The sequence below is a fragment of the Symphodus melops genome, assembly GCF_947650265.1.
Source record: "Symphodus melops genome assembly, chromosome: 22".
In the NCBI taxonomy this organism is placed as follows: Eukaryota; Metazoa; Chordata; class Actinopteri; order Labriformes; family Labridae; genus Symphodus; species Symphodus melops.
Genome location: NC_136712.1, coordinates 7,856,188 through 7,875,080, shown reverse-complemented (window position 1 = coordinate 7,875,080; position 18,893 = coordinate 7,856,188). Strand labels below are relative to the sequence as shown.

Below are 18,893 nucleotides of genomic sequence, written 5' to 3'. Positions count from 1 at the left end.
CCGTTTACCAGCTTTAAGTCCGCTGTCTGCAAAGCACGGATATGATTGGAGCTGTCACAGCCCTTGTCTCTGCTAAAGAGGAGAGAGACCATCTGGCTTGTTATCAGCGCAGTCTAAAAGTGACACTTGTGCCCTCGTCACTGCGCATGATGTGGGTAACCTTCACATTTGTGAACGCTCTAATTGATGAACGATGTAAACTGCTTTTGCATCTGATTCTGGGTTATTAACTGGCCCGTTTGCCAGTCTTGACTTTTCACCCTTTCAAATGTTTGGCTTATTATGTATGGCAAACAAAATATGACTTAAGGAGACCCTGTAATAGAGAACAGCTGAAATCCTCTGCAAGAATGGTAAACTATTGCAATTTCAAAATTCCACTTACAAATTCCCAAATGCTAACAAAGTTTTGCTTCCGGAAAAGGTGATGCAACAAATTGATAAACTCTATTTAATGAGTTTAAAAGTTTCCTCTGAAGTTGGCAGCTATGTAACTAGTTGGACCTTTTTTATAGCTTCTGCAGACATGTGTTGACTTCTAAAATGAGACAATGAGTTGTTTTAACCTGTAGATTAATAATGTTGGGCATTAGCCCTGAAATAAAATCCCTCAAATTTATCCCCATTATACACTACAACAAAAGACAAAATGAACACTAACCTTTTCATTCTCCTTGTCTTTCTCTGTATTGTTCTTGACTTCTGCAATCAACAAAGTCCAAGTTAGGGGTCATTTTTACTAATTTGGCCTTTTTCTAAGGTTTCTAAAGTTTCACAAGTTTCTAAGTGATAAAGTGGTCTTGAATTACCAAACTAAAGCATAAATGAATCTGAGTTCAAATGGTCATGCACGGCAGCTGGAAGTAAACAATTTGAAATCGATAGGAAAAAATAGATGTAAAAATAGAAAGGACACTTGAGAGAAACAGGAGTCAGTTGACCCCTGACACCATAACTGAGCTTAAGGATCACCGGAAAGTACAAGTGCTTTCTTTGTCTACTGACAGACCACTGTCTGACGATCACTCCAGTATTGTTCTCCAAGGAACTTGTGCCTTGTCATGCTGCACCAGCTCCTAATCACAGATGTACTGTCTGCAAGCAGTCTACATAAGAAGTCTGTTAGCATGACAGTGGTGTGTTACTATCATTATTTCTGATACACTGCGCTCTGATAAATCAGGTCATGTTTTGAGTATTTCATTATATTATAGTGTTTTTGACTTCTTGTTTTATTGTTTTACATACCCTTGTCTCTTCATGCAGATCCTGCTCCTCGTTTTTTCCCCTCCCCTGTCCTGATTACACTCAGGGTCGCTTTGTTCCAGCTTTGTTTTGTCGCAAGTTTTCTGGTCACAGTCTTTTTTGCCTGTTTCCTTTTGGATTACCTTGCTTCGTATTTTAGATTGACTTATGTACACTGTCTGAATATGGAACTCCTTTCCCATTTTGTGCGCTGTGCATTTTTGAGCCTGCTCTGGTTCTTTTCATTTCTATATAGTTTCTTTTTGCATTTAAAAAGCTGTGTCCTGCCATCCTCCCTGTTTAGCCTCTGTTGAGTAAGTGGTTTTAGCTTGAAGCCATGACTGACAGAAGATTTGCAAAAACATTTGCCTATAGTCAAATTTCTGACTCCACTCTGACAGAGAGGACATATGTTGTGTCTTTGACTTCTCCCTGCAGGCCTATAAGTCTAAGAAATAGGAAAGAGGTGATTAAAGTCCAATATTTCTATAGAAATCTGTTAAAGTGATATAAATAGCATCACACTTTATGAAAAGAATAAAGGAGCCTGGCGCACTAAATGGGAAAAAATGCTTGGGAATGTGTTAGCATCTGGGATGGCTGTGGTTCAGTGTCTGCTATCTCTTAACTGGAAGGTTGGGGGCTTGATCCCCAGCTCCACGTCGATATTTCCAAAGGCAAGACACACCAAACTGCTCAGTGGTATGTCAGCGGCGTTTGACTGGATGAGCTAATACTGATGGATACTTCATATAGAAACCTCTGCTATCAGTGTATAGATGGTTGTGAATGTAAGACCACTGGTCAGTGATGTAAAAAGCAATACAACCTGAGTTCCATTTATCATATCTTTCCGCTCAATGATTTTTAAGGCTGCCTGCTTTGTTGACTTTCTTTTCTCGTATTGATCTCTTCGGTGTGATTTATTAATGTTGCAACAGGCACTTTTCAAAAACCGACTGTGCTTTGTGGGAAAGTAAAAAACAGACCTATTTTCATGAAAATATCTGATTCTGACCTTGTAGTTAAATACCCGATAATTATCAAGGGAATGACTTGAAACATTCTTTGATTTAGTTGGTATTTTTGTCAATTGATTTTAGTACCATTGGCTATTGGTAAAGCATCCATTAATCCCCCTGATTGTTAAACTCTGAAACACATTTATAATTTTTTCAGGCAAATACATTTTTGTTGTTAATTGCTCATGAATAATTCAATGAATAGTGATACAAAGACTTCACTTTTGAATCTACCTTTTAACTGCAATTGTCCCTAAATGGGAATTTAGGATTAAAACAGAAACATTAGCCCTAAAGAAATACAGAAATAGTGATAATATGCTAATGTAGTATTCACCAGTAGATGGCGATATTGCATCAGTTCTCCTCAGGTATTGTTAAGCGCAGCAGTTTCTGTCAAATGCCAACTCTGGCTGTAAGAAGTCTGAATTATTCAGGTTGCCTATCTGTGATGGGACAAAGATAAAGGGCTGAGCAGAGGGTTACTCTAACGGGGCTATGTGACTTCTTACTTTTGCACATCAAACTCCATCAAGTTGTAATGCAAACTAAGATCACGTGATAAGGCGATACCTGTTTTGGCAGACTTATTACTTGTAGAGAAGTTTATTTTAGGTTCTGTAATCGGACTGACACCTGAGGAAAGAACCTGAGTTGTCATAGCTACCAGGTGCCCTAATGGCTTTGGAAACCTGATCGTCCCATCTAAGCTTTCATTTTGCCTGCTCACACTGGTGTTTACCTGGCAGCATTCGGAACGTGTACATGTGTGAGTGAGGGACTTGGTATTTGCCATTTTCAGGCCCACACACTTTATCTGACACACAAGGAAATCAATGAAATGATACACTTGGCATGACCTGAAAGCAAACAATGCTATCAACAGGAGCAAGTGATTATTTATCTACAGATAGTGCTCACCCTCTGATGTACAGTATGTCGCTTTGGGAAAAAGCGTCTGCTAAATGAATAGTAAGGAATTGTAGAATATCTGGATTCCCCACACTTCCTTTCTGGGTAACAAACACAGCAGCAACAAGACAGTTAAAAATCATTCATGTCATCTTTTAATTTTACAGAGACAATAGTCTTTACTTTCCAGTGTCTTCAAACCATAAAAAATAAATATACATTATGTTACAAAACATTTCCAGTGTGTCAGATCAATAAAAAAAAAAGAGGGGAACATTTTACAACAGCATTGATCACATGAGGGCTAAACACTGGGGTTGTACAACACGTATAATAAAAAGGCATTCAGTGAGTGGTAAACAAGATTCGAGTTTCCTCATATTAGCTGCAACATGCACAAGAGTTGGCATAAGTTTTATTTTGAACGCAGGAAACCAGCAATAGACAAAGACTCGTATTTATTCTGAAAGGTCCATCTTTGTCAAGTTTGGACTAAAAATGTTGAACAGCTGTGATCCATCATCAAAGACCTGAAAAGAAAGCACATGTCCTAAATACTTGAATTCATTAAAAACAAAATAGAATGAAAAGTGAACTGACTCCAACCCAAGTGTGCACATTCACTGTATTTTATGACTTTGGTAACCAGGAGTATGTTATATTGGACAAAAAGACAGGTCACTAGAAAAGAAGGCTTAATGTTCATAGTGCTCAAATGAGGAACTATCTCGGAGTAGATTTTGCTCAGTGTGTGTGTGGCTGTACTATTCCGGTATTGCATCCATTATGGAAGTGTCTGTATAAGGCTTAGGTTCAGGTTGAAGGCACACAGTGGAGACAGTTGTCAGCTGATTCAACTAGCAATTAATGTTGCAGTCAAGACCCCTCTAAACGAGACCGAGTAAAGACCAAGGTAGGTCGAGATGGAGACAAGACAAAGACCATAAATATTTCTCAAAAAATCTTTATCTTGTGTGCGGGGGGCGTGTCACTCACTTAGATCGGAACACCAGGAACCACATAAAAATATAATTTTGGTTATTGCTAAAAGCAATAACATGGAGAAATAGCTGATCAGCTGTGGCCTTGGTTGGTCTTGATTTGAAATCTGGAGTCAGCCCTGTCTGATACAGAGACAAGACCGACTAAAAATAGTTTCGACTCCGAGATGAGAACTTTATAAATTAGTCTCGATACTGGTCTTGAGACCAAGACAGATTTCAAGTACTACAACACTACTAGCAAGTCATTTTTATGATTGATAAGCGTTTCCAATTTACAGTCAAAACATTTGTTTTATTTAAAAAAAAAAGTGTCCTTTCTATGGCTGAAAATTTTTGAGAAATCATTTTCCTTTTGCATTTTATATCTACTCATTACTTACACTCTAAATGCACTGCATTGAGAGGCTGGGGAAGCCTTTCTTTGAGTTCAAAAGGGGGGAAAAAAAGAGTCCTTGATGTGTGATAGCCCACCCCCCATTGGATATGGCAATAGATGAAGAAGAACAGGTTCCATCCGATTTGTCTGAATCTTCTATCCAGGGATTTATAGCTCTTGAAATCTTTACGGACAGCATATGTATTGGTGCATAACTGACTCCGTGTTCATGCACAGGAAATATACTTCTGCCTTTATTCAGAAGAAACAAGCTGTCCAGGCTTTTTTGATAGGGCAATGAAAAGAGCCATCACATAACCACCACGGATGAACAATAATTTGTGCCTTTTAGTGCATCATGGCCGGGGTTTTTTTCATCTTCTGACTCTTCTTCCCCACTTCCACAACAGTGGTTTTGGCACATATGGCTCCATTGTATCCTCTCTTAATAAAGTCAACATAGCTTTCCCTTTTAGTTCTCACATCTTTCCATTGTCAGTTCATGTTCTTGTCGTGGGCAGTCTTAAAGTCTGCAATTAATACTGCTCTCCTGAGAGAGGAAACATTAAAGGAGGGATTGATCGACTTTCTCTGAGAATACTTTCGCCCCCTCCAAATTTCAACCATCCGCACAACCTGTCAGGCATTCAGGCTCTGTATTCCATCTCTCTCAAAGACGGGCTGATCTGCGTTGTCCTAATGGCTCAGATTGAAGTCTCGTTACTGCCACTGTTAACAGAAGAGATAAATTGAAGATTAGGGACATAGAATATAGAATTCTAATAAGCTATTAACATGCTATTAGTCTCTGGTCTTACTCTGAGTCAGACTCGTTATCTCCATTGAGTGCCTCCGTCTTCAAATGCATCGCAACCCCTCCGTTGGTCTCTCGGTAGATGCCCGCCGGTGGGGGCCCAGGGGGAATCTGCGGCCTTGTGCCCCCGGGTGGCTTGGCGAGGGAGCTGTTGTCATGGTTGCTAGGGCGACTTCCATCGTTCAGGGCCAGAGAGGGAGGCTGGGAGGAAGGGGTAAGTATGTTGAGAGAAGACGGAGTTGAGGGAGAGGTGTGGTTGTTGTTCGGAGGAGGAGTGGTAATCGTCGGGGTGTTGTAGTCGCTAAGCTTCTCCCTTAGGCGGTTCTTCATGTTCTTGTCGGTGAGTGGAGGAGGGTAGCTGATCTTGTTCTTTAAGATACCTAAGATGGACAGACATTAAAAGCCAATGTAAATCACACCATTTTTACGATCAAGATTTACCAAAGATTCTGTAAACATACCTTTTCTCTGCTCGGGTTGGTGGGTGCTGTTGCTGTTGGGCTGACTAGTGGGTGCTATGTCTCTAACATTACCGGGTGTTTGTTTGTCTCTTTCCTGGAGAGTCTCCTTTTCTCTTTCCCCAATGTGGTTGAGCTTACTCTCCGTATGTAGCTCCACATTCACCTTGGTCTCTACCCTTAACCTCTCGGCCCCACCATGATCCTCACTGTCACTGGCTGTGGTGGCCTCTGTCGGCCAGTAAGGCTTCACATGATTGGATACTGAATCCACTGGTAGAGGAGACAGGTATAGAAAGCAGCAATATTAGAACAAAATTCCAATCTGCCTCATAATACGTTTATGATATTACAACACATTATATTTTACATGTTTACGTGCCTCTGTTCAACATTTTACTAGAACTGTAATCTACATTGCTGGCCGTGCTGGTGCAAAATGCTTGCTCACTGTTTGTAGTTATGAGATTATTTCCTTAAAGGACCAGTGTGCAGTGGCAACTAGCAGTAAGGCTGCAAAAGAATACAAATTTTAAGCGAAAAAACAGGAAACAAACTTTCCCAGGGAACTGGTGTCACATCTGGGCTCAGTTTGTACAAAGGTATTTTGGTTAGGGCAAATATATAGGATTTAAACAGTGAAAACAATCTAAATATATGTTCAAGTGGAACTTTTTTTTTTGTGCCGTGGGACATGGGTCTGGTGGGGCGTTTTCTTTTTCAGATAGAAGTCATGACGCTCCAAGGAAAAAAGGTTGGAAACCACTGTTCTAATAATAACAACAACAAAAAAAGCATCCTTTTACAATCGAAAAGATAAAAAACAACAACGTCGGAAGATTACTTCTCATTTCGCCCTCCCTTTAAATTTGACTCAATTGTCCTTTGTGCAACTTTTTGATTAAGTGTAGATGTCGCTCTTGAGCACAAGCATGAAACAAAAAAAGAAACAGCTGTTTGGCGACACCTCCGCCACACCTAATCCGACAGAGACACACCTCCAACCCCCTCTCCCTGCACAAAGGAGTTATCAAATTGAACCGCACCCTCATTAAGCACAAAGTGCAAGTGGCCGACAAAATTGTCCGTAGCAGGCTAATAGTTACGCTCTTCAGTTTGGTCGTAGCTGCACATTGCATGCATGACATTATTGGGGCAATTCCCCCGGAGCATGTATTCCTGTACATTCAGGCACTTCGTTTGGGAAACATCCATGCTCAGTTTTCAGAGCTCTTCTTAGTTAAGTGGGGCTCGGCTAAGTCGTGGATTACTTCGTGACTTTGCCTGAGGGGGTCGCTTTGACTCCAATTGTTCATCATCCACCCACCCCTGATTATATCAATGCCCCATTAAAACCAATCTTACCTTTAGGTGTGCTGTGAACTGGCTGTCTCTCATTATTCCACTTCGGCTTGACATCCATGTCAACATCCTCGCTATCAGAAGAGTGCGAGGAGGCGTAGGAGGAGCTGTGTTCGTCCACTGACAGCTCGCTGTCAGAGTCAGAGTCTGACAGGGACCAGGAGGAAAGGAGAAGGGGTAGAAAGATGAGCCTCGTAAACGCACATACTGTAGGCGCGCATTTTGTTATGATGCAGTCTTAAAACACTTTGCTCTAATAATTCAAGAAAGAAGAACAAATTACCATCTCCTTTGGCGCCCTTTCTGTGGAACAGGGGTCCATCCAGGTCTGTGTGTCCTTTAGCTGTTCCTGAGGAGACACTAGGCTTCTGACCAGACTCCTCCCTTGATAGGTGAAAATAGATATGAAAAGTGGAGGACAAGTTTTGAAAAAAGGAGACGAGAAGCACAATATTGATGTAAACCAAAAAGCCAGTGGTTCAATCGTCCTTCTTAAATTGTCCTCTCCACCTGTGGCTTTTCATTCCAGATCAGATGGAGCCCTTGTTTGAAGGCGAGCCCACATTCACAGATAAGAGCTATGTGTGTCCATAATATATTTCGACTGAAACAAGTACGTTCCCATTGCCCTCATGTTTGAAGTGTACTTCCCTCTCTTAGCCCATCTTCTCTCTATCCTCCTCTCCCCCTCTTTCTATTCCTCTAACTTCCCACTGCGTGTTCTTCATTCTGTTCCCCCCCTCTGGCGATTTTTGCTCTCAATGACCCTACTGTTAACTCACATTACCTAAATGACAGCTTTACAAGCAAAGGCATACAGTCAGGCGTAATCTTGTTTCACAAAAAGTCTTTAAAAGTACTAGCTATATGTAACACCACACCACTAAGATGAAAACATATACATGTTAGACACTCAAAGCACACACAGCTGTACATGGTGAACTGGAAAGGTTATCCTGAGATAAATCCTGGAAGACATATATCTTCAAAATGTCATTTTTTATCGAAGAAAACTTGTGCATACACTTGTCCAGGTGCTCAAGTTACACATGTGTTTTATTTAGCGCAGTAGAGTAAAAGAAAACTTCAGCTTAAACTATTCTGGGTTGTCTTTAATTAATTAATTAACCTATGTTTGTTTGTTTTTTTTCTTTTTTTTTAAAATTTTCCATCCATTATCTGTAGCGACTGCCTGTTTCGTTCGGGGTCGCTGGGGGACTGCAGTCAATCCCAGCTGTCATTGCTTGAGAGGTGGTGTTACAACCTGGACTGTTCAGACAACCAGACACACTCACATTCACACCTACGGACAATTTAGAGTTACCAATAGGCCTAAGAAGCATGTCTTTGTAATATGTTGTATTTCTCTACTACAACATATACTTTTTTTTAAACTTTTTTTTTTTAATCTAATCTCAATAAAAACACTTCATGTCTTCATATATTATTGTGTATTATTTTTCATATTATTTATATTAGATGTTGTCCTATATGCTACAGTTTGTTTCAAACTAAAGGAAGAAAAGTCATTTGCATCTGAACTTTTGTGAATTTTTACATCTGAAATATTTTTTGTTTTTAACCCTTTTCTACCACAGCATTGCCGTACTTCGCTGCATAACCTATAATCTTTTGCTCTATTGAACAACTGTGTCACACATATTTTTAAACATCCTGCAGTTAGTAACTCTCTGTTTCATTTGTAACATATTAACAACGTTATTAGTCACAATGCATTCCTTTTCTCTTTCAGTTTGTCTTTATTGAAGCCATTATTGTTAAAGCTTCTTACCATGGACACAAAAAAGGTTTCAATAAAGCCTGCATTTTCGAGCAAACACCTTTCAAAGTTATACAGGAAAGGTGTTTTCACTCATTTTTTTAGAAAGGCAATGCATTTTTTAATGAAATATTTCTAAATTCACATGAAAATATGAATTCAAAATTACAAAGTATTGCCATTCATTTAGAAGCTTTATCTTTTTCTGCAGTTATGTTGTGTGGTGTCTTCGCAATAAAGCCATGCGCCATGCGCTCTATAATACAGACTTTTAATGCAGCATGCATGTACATGAGAAAATAAAACACAGAACCGAACTTATTGTCTCCTGTAATAGATCATGAAAGGATTACGGTGAATCTGTAAAAAGATAGACAAGGCCTTTTGGATGTGTTAGTACGTGTGAGACACCGAACAGAGAAACACCAAAGAAAAGGAAGGAGAACGTAAACACACATCCAGACAATTGTCATGCAGACATGTAGTAGAAGCAGCCATGCAGTCAGTCAGCATGTTGTACCTGAGTGTGTATGCCAGGTAGCTGCTGCGGCTCTTGGCTGACCTGAGTGTGCTGTCGAGGGAGACAGTGGACTCTCCGATGCCTGAGCGGTACAACGCTCCGTCCTCTGTGTACGTGTTGTTGCAGTTGAGAGAGCGCTGCAGAAGGATCACGGAAGAGGAGGGCAGATAACAAAAACAAAACGTTATCTTTTAAATAATGCAGAAATGACAGGAGTAAACCCTGCCACACATCCGGTGTAATTTACTCACCGTAAGCAGAGAGGCTCTCGTGGTGCTGGATTCGTCTGGTATGCTCTTTTTCCCTGTGAAGAAGTTCTTGAGGTTCTTCCTTACCTCTTTGTTAAAGATCACATGGAAGAAGAATATGAAGACGCCCTGTGAAAAAAAGCAAAGAGTATCAGAGATGTTGATAAACAAGTGTGCATAACATAGAATTGAATAGTGTAGAATAGAATAGAATACAATATTAAGCCTTTATTGTCAAAATGAAATTGTAAAATTATGTGAACAGAAAGTGGCAGTAAAGCCAGCGATGGTTGTTAATCAATGAACACTGAGTTACCTGCAGACAGCTGAAAACAGCTAACAAATAGTGGAAGGTCATTACGTCACTGTTGACCGCCATGAGGCCAAGCAGCCAAGTCGCACAGATGAGTACCAGGAGGAAGAAGGCCATTCGGAGTGCCGGACTAAAGAAGGAAAATGTGCATTATGTATAGCTTCTTTAATGAGGTCACAAAGTTAAACTGTACGTTACAAGGCGCTGGGAATCTGTGCCTGATATTAAATCATAAAAGACTTACATCGCTCCTGACCTCTCCACAGCCTTCTGCCTATGACCACATGAAGCCTTCGCAGCCAGGATAAAAATCACTATGTTGACCTGTTCAGAGAGGCAGGAAGAAAAAGAATAAATTAATTGACTCATGTGCAGAAAGACATTTCACGTGATTGTGCTGTGGTTTATTTGATAATCTTACTCTTCATGATTGTGATCTTTAATGAAGTGAAGCAACTGTTCTTAAAATAGTGAACGGACATACCAGTACAACTACAAAGATCGGTCCTGCAAAGCTCCAGATGAGGTTGTCATGGATGGAGAGCCAGCAGAAATCTGGGTTCCTATAACCCTCAGGGTCAAGACCGACAGCCAAACCTTCGAACACAAACCACACACGTACGTACTTATAGACATGTTCACTACTTTCCAAATGAGGTGAAATATCTAACCTCTCCAGAAAAGACAAGTCAGGACCTGAATGCTGACTGACAGTCTGCGAGGTTACATTGCTGTGTTACCATTTGCTCGTATGGCCGTGTGCATCGTACCTGTAATTACAGCTGGTATACCCCAGCCTATGGCGTAGTAGAACCTCATGTGGCCGTGGTTGATGTTCCGCAGCTCGGTCAGCATGCGGTATATGTGGAGCCCCTCCACGAACATCCAGGAAAAGGTGCACAGGTAAAAGTACTGAAGGAGGATGGCTATCACTGAACATACAAACTAGAGAGAGGAAGAGAAAGGGAGGTAGAGATGCAGGGATGGAATAAGTAAGGATTGGCTCACAAACGAATCCCATTTATGCACATTCATACGCAGCTGACGAAGCAGCTGGAGCAACTTGGGGACACATCGGACATGTTGCTGAAAGAGCTAACGATTGAACCCCCAACCTTTCGCTGAAGAGAGGACTGAGTGAAGCTTCGCTTGTTCATGACATAAATATCAGACCGATTGAAAATGAAGATGACGTGAGATTTGTATGCTTGATGGCAGTAACCTCAAACTCTTTTAAAAACATGCTACCTGTTGATGTAAACCAGAAATGTTCAACCTATCCAAACGTTTCTTTACCTCCTCCCTCCCTATGTCCCTGTCTGCTGCTGGATCAGAGGAATGCAGTGTGTCAGGGGAATATCCCAGCAGTTGAGGTTCTGTATGTAAGTTGTGCTGTATTGTTGTTGAGATCAGAGAGACACTACTTTGACAGGGCTATAAATCATCCTGCAGGTTGCCCTGGGCTGACTCGAACAGCATTCCACAGCTCTGACACACTTGCAGCAACACACAAAAAAACACAAACATGCCCCTTTACAATCAGAGACGTTGAAAAAACAAACAGTTTAGACTCTCCCCTACTTTAAAAAAAAAAAAAAAAAAACATCTTTCTGCAGACTCAGCTTTTACCTATAACACAAAACTATTGCAGCCAAAACACGTATCATCCCAACAATCAGTTCAGATGTTTGTATCCTGATATTTTGGCCCAAGCTATTTTTTTGCAAAGTGAAACTTTTTTTTAAAATTCACAAAAGGTTACTTTTCTTTCATACATGTAAACTTCTGATTTACTCAAAAGCAGAGGGAATAAAAGTTAAGCATATTTATACATGAAGGGGGAAACGTTTTTTTCCCCATTTACAAATGATAGTAGAACTTGTTAGCAATAAAAATGTACTGTTGTTCATGCCAATACACTCGGCATGCAGTGTAAACCAGGATTAGCTTTTAGCCCTGATTTTCCAATATGCGTAAGCTTATGGAGAATGCCGACGAGTGTCTCAAATCAGAAGAAAAAAATGAGATGGAACCAATGAGCAACAACGCTAACTGAGTTTTAAAGAAGTGATTTGACATGTGACCTGGTGTTTTACAGATGTCCAAGACTTATCTGCCAGGTTAAATACCTTGACCTGTCTGACCTCTTCTACGGGGTGAAATGTGTTTTTCTTTTAATGGTACTGAAACCCTTTAAAAAAAAAAAAAAATCCAAAAAACAAAAATCGGGAATATCAGACAATTAACAGATTCAAGAGGTTCTCTGTTTGACAGACATGTATACGATTATTCCTATGCGAATGAAGAAGTTCTTGGCAAATCTTGCCTTCAAATCAGTGCCTTTAACCTGAGACCTGCTTCTGGAGACAGCTACCAGTCACAGCATGTCTCTGCTACTGAAGATGTGTGAGTGAGTGTGTGTGTGTGTGTGTGTGTGTGTCTGAGTCTGAGTCTGTGTCTGCAGCCTTTAAGGAATTCCCACACCTTTATCTCGAAGTCACAGAGAGTGACAAATGAAGTTTGAGCATAAGTTCAGGTGGTCAGGTTAATCTCTTAATCATCTCCCTCATGCTCACTTATATTTCCAAAGTCATTCTCTTTTCCCTGTGCTGTTTGTCCCTTCTCCCCCGCCTGTTGTCTCCAGCCCAGGTGGAGCTACTGATTGTAAAACGAGTTCTTAAAAAGCCCCTTCAGGAGGAGGAGCTTTAGGAGTTGAGACTGCTGTGCCTCTCGGCCACAGTCACACGCCCCTCCGCCGCCTCATCACCGCCTGTCTACTCCGAATCATCATCCATCAATTCTTCAACGAGAATCCTGTCTTTACAAATCATCAGCCTGTCTGGACGCCATGAAGGGGGAGGGGGAAATATTCCCATGCCACTCCAAACACATCAACCAACCCATAGAGTCCAAGTATCAAATACCTTCTGTCAAGACATGTCATCTATTGTAATACACACACTTCTCTATTGACTTGCTTTTCCTGATTAAAATGCTGTTTACCTTGAACAACATTTCAACACTGCAAATACCAAGTCAGTAAGTCAGCACTCGCTGAACGATAGCTTGCTTGCTATTCATGTGCGTCAGCAGGGAAGCTAACCCCCCTGTCGACCAGAGTTTTATCCACATTCCTTAAAGGCTTTACCAGACACACACAAAAAAACCCTGTGGATGCTGGAAATGTGTTGGATTAAGTATATTTCTGAGCTATCAATAGAATGAGGGTGCTAGAAGAAAAAGATGAAAGGAGGTTGGGATCATCCTTGTTTTTCATTTTCATAAAGACGAGCCAACAGGCTGTCATATGTAATAAAAGGACAGGGAGCAGGTAGTTTATCACAATCTGTTTGCACAGTTTCAACATAAAGTAATGTAACATAATATACAGAGGAATTCATTATTGAAACATTACATAGCATCTGTATATAAATGGAAAAAATAAACGTACCCGCATCTCAGTCTGATTGATGCCGAGGAGGAAAACGAGTTCAGAGAAGAACAGAGCTGCGACCAGGTTCCTGTGAATGGCGTGCAGGTTGGAGCGGAGTCGCCGCAAGAGGCACAGCAGGATAAAGGTGAGCAGGAGAAGGAACAGGGAGACTGATAACGTAGTGTAGGTGACAATCTTCAGGGGCAGAACATCCCCATTCTGTAAAAAAAAAAAAGAAAGACATCAAAAAAGGAGTTATCATCAGGCAAAAAAAAAAGAGACGTTAATTGGACTCATCTTTTCAACAATACCTCTCTCTTGGAAATATCCATGAGGACAGCAAAGCTGGTCATGTGGTTACACTGACAACTAATGTGGCTGTTGTTCCTGTTGAGCACCTCACAACCTTTAGAGGACCAGCCACCTGTTCCTCCAATCCTAAACACACAAACAGGCACGTACAAACAGATGAATCATTTATGACTGTGAATTATTTTATTTTTTTTATTTTTATTTTTTTTTATTTTTATTTTTTTTCAATGAAACTCACGCTATGGAGTGGTTCCAGAAAACACAGACAGGTTTTGTTCTCTCCTCTTCCTCAAGCAACGCGTACTCTAAGGTGATCGGGGGTTCCAGGACAGGAGGAATAGGAGGACCCTCACTGTGCACCGTGGCACTGACGATGGCTGTGTTTATAACGGGGCGGTTGGGCAACCTGCAGAGACGTAAGAAAACGCATTCATTGTCACCTAGATGCAAAATAACAAACGCTTGTTTTCATCATTTTGGATGCTAACATGCTAAACATATTTCCTCTTGGGGACAATAAAGTTGAAGTTGTAGTTCAAGTAAAAGTCGCCTGTAAATGACAGTTATTAGTCAGCCTTCACTTTAACAAAAATAGTCAGCTGTCTACCTCAGACTTCTGCGATCAGGGTCGTATCTTTCTGGTAGGAGATTCCCCAGTGATTTGTAAACTATCACCACGGCAACCGGTAAAGGGGAAGCTGGATCCAGATGTCTCCGTTTCCTATCCGACACTGTCTGTTCCTCCTGCGGAGAATTGGTCTGAGTTGGAGGGGCGAGGGTTGGCTCTGCTGAGAGGGGATAGCAACAGATAAATAGATAAAGATCTGAGTTGTGAATTTTTTTAAAACTTAGCTTTTCTCGCATAATATTAAAAATACATGTCGTGGTTGTGTTGTGTTAGCGTTTCTACCTCTGTTGCCCTCACTGTAGAGATTGAATTGGGGGAAGCGGATGGAGGACCCGAGTTCTTTCGAATAGGGCTCCTGGATGTCAGGAAATCGAGGTAATGTCGCTCTCTCAGGGTCCAACACATCCAAGTAGTCTACCGTAAGAACTACATAGCAGCCAAACAATAAGGGAGGGGGGAAATGGTGAGAATCTTAGGACAGGCGCAATCATGTGCATTTGTTTCAAACAGTGGGACGACAGCTTTTTCACTCACTCATGTTTTCAGTGACGATGGTGAAGGGTTTCAGGTAGGTTTTCCTCACGTTCTGAGCCAAGGTGTTGGCATAGTCCTCGAAGTTACGAAGCAGGTGAGCCGTGCCACCATCAGTCCTCTGCATAAACTCCCAGTGCTCCTTGTTGTCAGGATGCAGTAAGGCGCTACCTGCTCGCACCAAGTTCTGGAAAGAGTTAACAAATGACATGAATGAAGCATGTTATGACATATTAATGCAAAAATCTACCCGATACATAGTCATTGAAAAGATACTATTCATTATGTGATGGATCAGGTTGCTAGTTAACCAGGAGAGGGCAGTGTGCAGTGCAAATGACTGTGTCCAAAAGTTTGGCATTAGGAATTTGAATTCACATATGGAAGTGTAATTTAATCCAGGACAGCCAAGCTAATCCTAAAAGTTTTTTTTTTTTGTTTTTTTTACAGTGGATCTGTACATAATGTTTTTCTCTTTTTTTTTTTTTTTTTACCTCATTAAACTCTGCGTCCCTCATGGCAGTGAGTTTGAACCCTGACTGCTGGCTCTCGTACTGCAGCACGCGGTTCAAAAGTTGAGCCGCTGTCTTCACGTCATTGCCGTAAAAATGCTCGGTGTTGTTGGTGGCGCCGTTGAGCATGTGCACAATGTTCTTGGAGTGTTCGCTGTCCATCGTTGAAGTGTTGCGATGCAGGTATTCATTCTGGGAGAAATGAGACGGGATGGAAAGATGAATGGAAGGAGGACTTTAGCAAGCAGGTCAAAATAAGAGAAGGTTTGTCTGGTCCAACAAAACATAAATGTTGTTTTAAAGGTCTATAGAAGAATTGCTTTGTTTAAACCTAAAGATAGACATAATTCTATGAAATCATACTTTATTAAAGAAACATAAGGACTCTGACGATGCATAGACCTACACAGTAGCAACTTCATCTTTAGAATTGTCTTAATAATTTATGACTTGTTTTTTTATATTTAAGTGAAATTTAAGTTTGGTGAACTAACACTAACACTTTTCTCACAGTTATAATGGACTTTTTGTGTCTTGTACTGACCAGTTTCATGAGATGGGAGAAGGTGATAGTGGTACAGTTGAAGAGTTCAGGTGACAACCAGCCCTTTTCATTGCTACAGTGGCGGATGGCGGTACCTATGAAAGACAAACACAAAATTAAATCAACTTTATTTGAAACGCTTTGTGAAACTCACTCTCACGTGTCAGAGTTTTTAGATCAGACTTTGTAGTCTAATCTCTCTTCACATGATAATGTTGCAGATAAAACTACTTCCCAGTTAAAGCCCAGGGAAGGAGGGGAAAGCAATGGATGCATATAAATCCTCCCATTGAGTCTGGAGAGACAACAAAGGGATCCCCGTGGTAACCGCAGTAACTAAAAGGGTAAGTCACAAAGCTTTACTGGTAACAGGTCAGTCATCCGGAGTCTTGAGTTCAACTCAACTGTTGGCCTTTTTTAAAAGAACAAACACCCGCGCGTCACTGGAGGACATGTATTACTGTCAGCTACTTATGGACCCAGGAAAGACAATGTCGAGGCTGGCTTGTACATGATTGGCCAATGAAAAGCTCTATTGGATTAACGCTCCAATCACAATGTCTAACTACTGTGTCATTAAGAACAACTTTAATGATTTAAACTACTCTGTTTATTCTGATGAAGTTTAAAAGCACTCACCGATGGATCCTTTGGGGCAGTTCATGGCTACAGGGCGTCCAAATTTGGTCTTGGGCCACCAGATGCCTGAGTCGAATGCCTTGGGACAGCCCTCGTACACCACTGTGAAGGAAAGGCAAATACCATTTTAAGAAAGGTTTCAAATCCTTACGTAACTTTTGGTGACACAAACACACTCACAAACTACACATCCAGATTCTGAATCATTTTTGTACCATCAATTAAGCTTAATATCGTTTCCAAAATGCCACGTGAGCTTAAACGGGATAAGAAGGAACACATCACACACTGAAGCTTAGCAGTGTAAACAAATTAGTTTATAGGCACTTCACAAAAACTTCACTGTAGCAACTAGGGTAACGAATCTCAAATGAGCACAGACCTGCAGGGAGCTTTTTCGCGGTTTGTCTTGCTGGCACGGCATGAAATCGCTTATTCCAATAACACTTCATGTGTTTTCCAATATTTCACTTATTTGTAGAATATAACTTATGCTGTTTTCAAGAATAACTTCCACTTATTGTGTTGTATATATTGAATGTATTGGCTGTTTGGCAAAGAGCTGACACATCAGAATGAAAACAGGAACGGAGGGTCACATGTAAGTGACCTCCAGGAAAAAGAAACTTTTTGCCAAAGTCATTCATCCGCCTTCAGTCCATCCCTGGATCCAGCAGTATGCATATAAATTACAACACACAGCAGTATCTAGGGAATCTTCTTCTATGAAAAAAGTGCTGTTAACTGTTATCGTTAACATTAAAGGATTTAGATCAATTACAAGTCCAAACACGTAGTGGGACTTGGATTAGCTTGGTATTGTGTCAACCAGACGTTGTGGCTTTGTCTTCTATTCATCTCTTGCTGTATTGTTGATGTGCAGACTCACTGCCAAGTTAGCCCACTAGCCAGACTTTCCTCTGCTGCTTGACTGGCTGGCAACAAAGATGTGGAGTAAGGGCAAGAGCAACACCAGGAGATGTGAGTGACACTATTTGTCTACTCTGACATCCGGACTCACTCTGTGAACTTGAATGTTCAACATTCAAAACTCACGTTATTTTCAAAACGACATGTCTTGCATGGATCATTGATGTATTTACACATCTAGAGAAGTTTTCTTTCACACATTTTTCAGCCGTTGGGGAAGTTGTTTGAACTTTTAATTAGTATTTGTTTTGATCATCTTACTTTTCTTAAATCTTCGAAGCCGGGAAGACCCCATTTTAATACATGTCATCACAAAACATTCAAGGTTCACATACCCTCACATCCCGTGGGTGTGACTTCAGCAAAGGGGTTATCACAGAGGTTGCACTGACGACCGATGACTCCGCCTTTGCAAGGGCACTGCCCTGAGATTGGATCGCACGTTCGGGATTCAGAACCGACAGAGAAACACTCACATGGATAGCATGTGTCTTCACCCTCTGGCTGATAGTGGTTTTCCTGAAGGAAGAAGGAAATATATTGATAGAATTACGAACAGCAGGATGTTCCATGACTTGGTACTTTCACTGAAATAAGACATTTTAAGCTGCTTGTAAAACAAACCTTAGAAGTGGAAACAGAAAAACCAAATTTTTCAGCAGAACAATTAAGGGACTTTTTTTTTTCCTACTTTGAAATTCAACCTTTGAATTCAAATCATTAATGTTTTGTTATTATTTTTTACCTTGCAGCGACACTCTCCACTGGTCTTGTTGCAGTCTTTATGGAATCCTCTGCTTGTATCACAGTTACAAGGTCCACACACAGGACTGCCCCACCAGCCCTGAGGACATGGCTGCTCCACTCTGACATGAAAGAAAGAGACACACAACTAAAAAAATCCCTCTTATATTGAACCTAAACACAACTTCCCCATAAGATTCTCCTTTTTTTATGAAGCTAATAGCTCATCAGAGAAGAACAAAGAGCTGTGTGACCTGGATGTTTTTGGCTATCTGTAAGGTCTATCTCAAAATAGCTGTCTTTCATCTAGAATAAACTTCCTCCATACAATCAGCCAATCATGTTGAAATCATTCATGCAACACACGTAGTCTTTCTCTCTTGAGAGATGTGATCTATGGCTGATCCAGATGGTCTGATAAAGGAGACAAGAGGCCGTATAAGGGCTGCAGAGATAAAACACGTTTGGAGAAGCAGTCAGGCATGGCCGGGGGAATCCCACATCCTGTTCAAGACAGGAAGTGATGCATATCATAGGGGTCAGGGGAAACACTGACTTCTTAATCA

At 40.9% G+C, this 18,893-nt stretch overlaps 2 protein-coding genes across 2 annotated transcripts in view; one reads left to right on the top strand and one right to left on the bottom strand.

Annotated features, from left to right (window-relative positions):
* The window catches only part of LOC306817815 (L-threonine ammonia-lyase-like), a 310,968-nt gene that overhangs the window by 234,100 nt on the left and 57,975 nt on the right, over window positions 1-18,893 (top strand). The window lies entirely within an intron of this gene.
* Window positions 3,312-18,893, bottom strand: part of celsr1a (cadherin EGF LAG seven-pass G-type receptor 1a) — a 65,861-nt gene continuing 50,279 nt past the window's right edge. The window contains exons 15-36 of the mRNA XM_079335156.1: window positions 18,329-18,449; window positions 17,919-18,102; window positions 16,654-16,755; window positions 16,015-16,109; window positions 15,453-15,662; window positions 14,962-15,145; window positions 14,710-14,853; window positions 14,407-14,587; window positions 14,038-14,205; window positions 13,799-13,925; window positions 13,506-13,706; window positions 10,825-10,999; window positions 10,539-10,651; window positions 10,299-10,378; window positions 10,058-10,184; window positions 9,745-9,870; window positions 9,494-9,630; window positions 7,477-7,577; window positions 7,197-7,340; window positions 5,835-6,104; window positions 5,378-5,753; window positions 3,312-5,288 (exon numbers count right to left, since the gene is read on the bottom strand). Of these exons, the coding sequence (XP_079191282.1) occupies window positions 5,264-5,288; window positions 5,378-5,753; window positions 5,835-6,104; window positions 7,197-7,340; window positions 7,477-7,577; window positions 9,494-9,630; window positions 9,745-9,870; window positions 10,058-10,184; window positions 10,299-10,378; window positions 10,539-10,651; window positions 10,825-10,999; window positions 13,506-13,706; window positions 13,799-13,925; window positions 14,038-14,205; window positions 14,407-14,587; window positions 14,710-14,853; window positions 14,962-15,145; window positions 15,453-15,662; window positions 16,015-16,109; window positions 16,654-16,755; window positions 17,919-18,102; window positions 18,329-18,449 (3,391 nt within the window). The 3' untranslated portion in view covers window positions 3,312-5,263. The remainder of the gene's footprint in view (window positions 5,289-5,377; window positions 5,754-5,834; window positions 6,105-7,196; window positions 7,341-7,476; window positions 7,578-9,493; window positions 9,631-9,744; window positions 9,871-10,057; window positions 10,185-10,298; window positions 10,379-10,538; window positions 10,652-10,824; window positions 11,000-13,505; window positions 13,707-13,798; window positions 13,926-14,037; window positions 14,206-14,406; window positions 14,588-14,709; window positions 14,854-14,961; window positions 15,146-15,452; window positions 15,663-16,014; window positions 16,110-16,653; window positions 16,756-17,918; window positions 18,103-18,328; window positions 18,450-18,893) is intronic.